The sequence below is a fragment of the Rattus rattus genome, chromosome 4, assembly GCF_011064425.1.
Source record: "Rattus rattus isolate New Zealand chromosome 4, Rrattus_CSIRO_v1, whole genome shotgun sequence".
Classification (NCBI taxonomy): Eukaryota; Metazoa; Chordata; class Mammalia; order Rodentia; family Muridae; genus Rattus; species Rattus rattus.
The window spans coordinates 95,830,961-95,836,543 of NC_046157.1; the positions used below are offsets into that span (position 1 = coordinate 95,830,961).

Sequence of the window (5,583 nt, forward strand, 5' to 3'; positions counted from 1 at the left end):
AGCAAAAGTCCAGACAGTAATTATTGAGCAAAAAAAGATTATTGTTCCAGGGAGATGGATGAATGGAAATAATGAGTGTGATTAAACTCTATCACATAATTATATGAAATCTCAAAAAATATCACATAAAAACCAAAAAACTCATGATAGTTTCTATATATTTATAATGGTTCATAGTGTGAAGTAGAGTGCATTTTCACTCCGGTCTGATGAAATTAAAATAAAACTGAGGGAATCTTGATCATTCTACATGGAACTCTGCCAAGAATGACATGTGTAGTTATGGCATATGATCTCAAGCTGTTGGGAGCAACCTCTTTAGGTACAAAATGAGCATTTTATAGGGATTGAAAATGACATATCCTGAATATCACATGTTACCATTATAATTCATGACAGCATAAATTTACAGATAGGAAAAGGAATGAAAATGTTTATGTTTGTTTGTCACCAAAACATGAGGAGCATTATTAAAATGTAGCATTAGAAGGGTTGAGTCTCAGTGTTTTGTGATGGAAAGGGTAGGCTATTAATTTTGAAGTGATGTTAATTCCTAGTTTTCTGCTACATTCGTCCTTTATTTAGAGCGATTTTTCCTGCCTCTACATGAAAAGAATAATTTTGTTAATATAGTGAATTTATTTACACCTTCCATTCATCATTCATTCGTGTGATTAACTAAAGGGTATATAGCCATAATGAAGAGTATAAAAAGGGGCACAGTGTTTAGAACACTAGGAGGCTCCTATTTTATTTGGAAAAAAACTGAATACTCATTAATTTCAAAATACTTGCGATTGAGAGAGCAAAGTTTTGTTATTGTTGCCTAACACATGTCCCTTAATTAGGCCATACTAATGAAGCTCACTGGGTCCATTACTTGGAGTAAAAAAAGAATTCTTGAATATTCAAGGCAATGCATAAGTTCTGCATGTATTGAATATCATCAAGTTGTCAAACAATATTTAGTCTTTATTGGAGTGAAGTATACTTCATCAATATTAAGTCATTTCTTGTATTTTGATGTCAGAAGCCATCATAAGATAAGGCAATGACTAGCAAGTGATCTTCCTTAAATGGTTTGCTTTGGATTATAATCTGTGACAAATTTGCTCCATATATAAGGCCCCGGATAAATCCATTTTAGGAAAGATTCCTGCTATTAATAGGCTTTTCCTGTTATTATTAAATACATGTAACAATCACTTGCTATTAGTCTACTCATTTAAGCAAATCTCTGCAAACTGATGAAGAAGTAATGTTTCTAGTGATCCTATATAGACAAATACACTATTTCTTAAATCTTAATGATGATCATATAAGAATATCTAAAATTTTGTCTGTGATTATCTAGCTTATTTATATTTGAACTGATATTAGATCCTTTTCTGATACTCAAAATTGCAATGGAAACTGTCAATCTCCCACATGTCACTAGTTAATTTCTTCTAGAGAGTAACCAGACCTTATACTACTTAGAACACATACCAACAGGTTGTAGAACAATAAACCAAAGGTCATTAAAACAGAACTAATGATTTATTACAGGTGTTAAACAAAATCTTCACTAATAACTTAGTTATTGTTTTTAACTTTCAATGAACCTGTGGATCTGTAACAGCTGATAGATGTTTACTCACATAATTACTCCTAATGGATATGCATGCAAGCATTTTCAGTTTTAAACTTTTATTTAAATTTACAATTTAAATTTTATGTGTACTTGTGATGAAAATTTTACCATGGGATATGTATCCTGAAAAGATGTACAAGTGAATGTAAAGGACAAAAGTCGAGGGAATTGAGCTGAAGAGAATTTTGTAGACAGAACACTTTTTGTAGAGAATTGAATTCAAGAACTTTAACATATAGGCAAAGCATTGGAAAAAAAGGGATTGAGAGTTAGAGCATTGTTGTGACATCAGAGTAGGGAGAGAGAGAGGAAGATTAGAAGGAGAATGCAGAGTAGAATGAGTTAGAAACTTTACGAAACATAAAAAAATAAGGAAGCAATGTGCAGAATGAAGAGGAAAATGGGAAAATAAAAGAAGAATCTGCAGAGAGCAGAAGGAGCAGGCAGGCTTCTGCATGCCAGGGGACAGAATGGGTCTTTTCTTAATAACAAGACAAGCTTAGTCTCATTAAAGGAACAAGGCTTTCCTCTTACAAATTTGGGCTTAATTCATTTAACATTAAAAAGGTAGAAACTTTCTTTCACTATGCAGTAAAGACTGGAGCTCATTTTCCATCCAGCATGAGTGATTTCTTTCTGTACTGGTGCTTTCTCTTTTCCTTCCTATACATAAGTAAGCCTGCATGTGTGAATGGAACTATGTAACTGTGAGAATACATGCATCTGTCTGTATGTATAAGTATGTACTTTTGAGAATGCAAAAAAGCTTTGAATGGTAGTGCATAAATATGTATGCATGAATCTGTATATGAATTTATGTGAGTTTATGCATACTTGCTTATGTGAAATTTTCCTTTTGTGAGCTTTATTCTCGTCTCCTGGTTCTATAGAAGTGTATTGCTCCAATCTTCCCCCTAGCACTACATCCAGACAAAAGGGAAAAGGCTCTAGAAATTAATCCTTTACTTGATCTACTGCTGTTTTAGGATGAGGAGCAAAGTACTAGAGAATGCATTTCCTGACCTTAGAAGAACACAGAAGGCAGGTCAGCTACAGTAGCAAAATAACTTAGACTTAGATAAGTAAACTTTTTATTATTATACACCAACCCTTTAGGGGTAGACAGTCATAGTTCCGTATCTCATGGGAAAAAGACATAATCTTTGCCAATGCTCTTCTTCCTCCACTTACTTAAGAAGAATTGACAAGAGAGCAGACCCCAAGGGGTCTCCTTCCAGGCATGTTGGCACTCAATTAAAAGAGTCAAGTGATCAGAAGATGTAGTGGGTTCTTTCTGAGACTGTATCAGAACCTGAGGTAGAGAAAAAAAATATTTTAACATGGTTAACAGTAAGAAACATAAAACATATCCAATTTTATTTGTACAATATGAAACAGGATGAAGAGAGGCTGTGAACTCAAGGCTAATTCTAAATATCCACTGTGCACTCATTTCACCCAAAAATCATTGAGGGTTTAACTCAAGGGATAACTTAAAAGGGAAGTCCTTCCTTAGGTCTTTAATAGGTCTATTTTACATATTTGAAGCAAATTTTTCAGGGATTCTCAATATCCAAGTTTTTTATCTTAACACAAAAATATATTATAGTCTATTGAAGAAGAGTAAATTTAAAAGTCATGAAATGATAGACTTATTTGGTTTATGTTAGTGATGACAGTAACACAACTGATACCCAAGTAGCACTGACTCAAACTAATGCATAATTTGTTGAAATATGCATTTGGAGATCACATTACCATGGGAACAATGCTTCTAAATTGTCAGAAGTGAACATAAGCTTGAATTTCAGCAATATTCTATTGGCAAGTGATTAAAAGGGATTTCTAAGCTCATGTAATAGGAATGGTGGCCTTATATATTTTCTCTGACATTTCAGGTTGAGTTATCCACTTGGCCATGAACAAAGATTGATTTTTTTACAGTTTATAGGTTTTCCCTCATATATCACAGCATATGTTATGGTCAAATATGTCTATATTTTTTACCAAATTTATACACCTAAGAAGAGGCATTATCAGAATTTGTTTCTATAAATAGACAAAACTCACTTAACAATTATGTGTACAGAAAAAGGGCATGGCACACATAGCAATAGTCCGTTCATTTTTTTTTTTACTGTGCATTAACATTTTATTTTTATTTTTTTTAACCATGCAACAAAACCTTTATTAACATTTTTAACAGAGTTTCAGCTATTACTGAAACTTGTAATTTCTAAACTTAAATTGGGGCAAATGGCTAGAGTGCAGAGTAATGCCATCAGTGCCTTTCCGGGAATGCAGACTGAAGAATTATTAGCCACCCCTCAGGCGGAGGACCAGGTGCAGGGTTGACTCTTTCTGGATATTGTAATCAGAGAGGGTGCGGCCATCTTCCAGCTGCTTGCCGGCAAAGATGAGCCTCTGCTGCTCAGGGGGGACGCCCTCTTTATCCTGGATCTGGGCCTTCACATTCTCGATGGTGTCACTGGACTCCACCTCCAGGGTGGTGGTCTTGCCGGTCAGGGTCTTCACGAAGATCGGCATTTTGACCTGTTAACGAATGCTATCAAAGCACAAACCTCCCAGAGCGTCGAAACCCCATCACAGAAGGACCTCGGAACTGGACAAAGCCTCTCGTTACTCAACATTTTATTATTTTTAATAATTGCATTTTTCTTGGATATTTTATGCATTTACATTTCAACTTTTATCCCCTTTCCCCCTCTTCCATACCCCCGCACCCTCACCCTGCTCCCATTCCCACTCACCCATGCCAACCTCAACGCCCTGGCATTACCCTACTTTGGGGAATCAAGCCTTCAGAGGACCAAGGGCTTTTCCTCCCATTGATTCTGGACAATGCCATCCTCTGCCACGTATGTGGCCGGAATCATGGGTCCCTCCATTTGAGCTCATTGGTTGGTGGTTTAGCTCACCAAAGAGCTCTTGGTGGGGTTTGGTAAGTTGATATTTTTGTTCTTTCTATGGCGTTGCAAACCCCTTCGGCTCCTTGAGTCTTTTCTCTAACCCCTCCATTTGGGTCACCTTGTTCAGTTTTGCAAAGTTGTTAGCTATATTTATAATCCATTTTAACTTACCAGTTCTTCAGTCAGCATCGATGGTAACAGCAGAATGATGAGAAAATGCACCGCTAACATTGAAGACATGGCTGAAACTAATAAAAGAAAATATCATAATTGAAGCAAACAATATATAAGACACAAACAGAAAACAAAATATCGACAGAAGTTATGTGCAAGCAACTATGTTCGACAAATTCTTTTACAATATAGAAAGAAAAGAAATACCAAGTAGGGTCTCTATAAGTTTATTTGCCCATGTTGCCTCTACTAGGGTTGATACATAAGCTAAATAGGTTTCCTGATGCCTAGGTGTGTATTTGTAAAAGAAAAGGAATTCCTAGTTTCTTTCTGAACATTTCTATTGTTCTATCATTAAAAGGGAAATTTGAGAAAAAATAAAGAAATACATTTTTTTTAAGTTTCTTTTCACTGTGTATTCTCCTTCGTTTGACTCTGTAGCATTCTATACTAGAAATAAATGTGTGTGTCATGGCTGTAATTATGCAGGCAGAAACACAAACATCTTAAAAACACATTGTGTGAAGAACAATTTGCTCTTTCAGAAGAAAAGATAAACATATCTAATGAATCATAAATTTATACTAATTGATGTCATTCAACCCAAGCTTTGTAAATGGAAGCTTTTATATTTTAAGTTTCAAACACACCTATTCAATCTCACAGTGTTCAATCTCAGTAATTCCCAAATTCTATATCCTTTAGACGCTGGTGAAAACTTCTCAGTGTAGATACATTCACCTTCCTGAGAGAACTGATAGAAAGAGTGTATCTTACAAATTGAAAACACATTAATTGGGGTATCAAGCCATCACAGGACCAAGGACCTTTCCTCTCATTGATGGC

At 35.2% G+C, this 5,583-nt stretch overlaps 2 protein-coding genes across 2 annotated transcripts; both read right to left on the reverse strand.

Moving 5' to 3' along the window:
* Positions 1-2,774: 2,774 nt before the first annotated feature.
* LOC116898444 (exocrine gland-secreted peptide 1-like) lies at positions 2,775-4,803 on the reverse strand. The gene is made up of 2 exons (XM_032899712.1): positions 4,735-4,803; positions 2,775-2,945 (listed from the first exon to the last, which is right to left on the reverse strand). Exons 1-2 carry the CDS (start codon positions 4,801-4,803, stop codon positions 2,775-2,777), a joined length of 240 nt encoding a protein of 79 aa, XP_032755603.1.
* On the reverse strand, positions 3,804-4,180 carry LOC116898096 (ubiquitin-like). Its single transcript, XM_032899481.1, has one exon. It carries the CDS (start codon positions 4,178-4,180, stop codon positions 3,950-3,952), a length of 231 nt encoding a protein of 76 aa, XP_032755372.1. The 3' UTR covers positions 3,804-3,949.
* Positions 4,804-5,583: the final 780 nt, after the last annotated feature.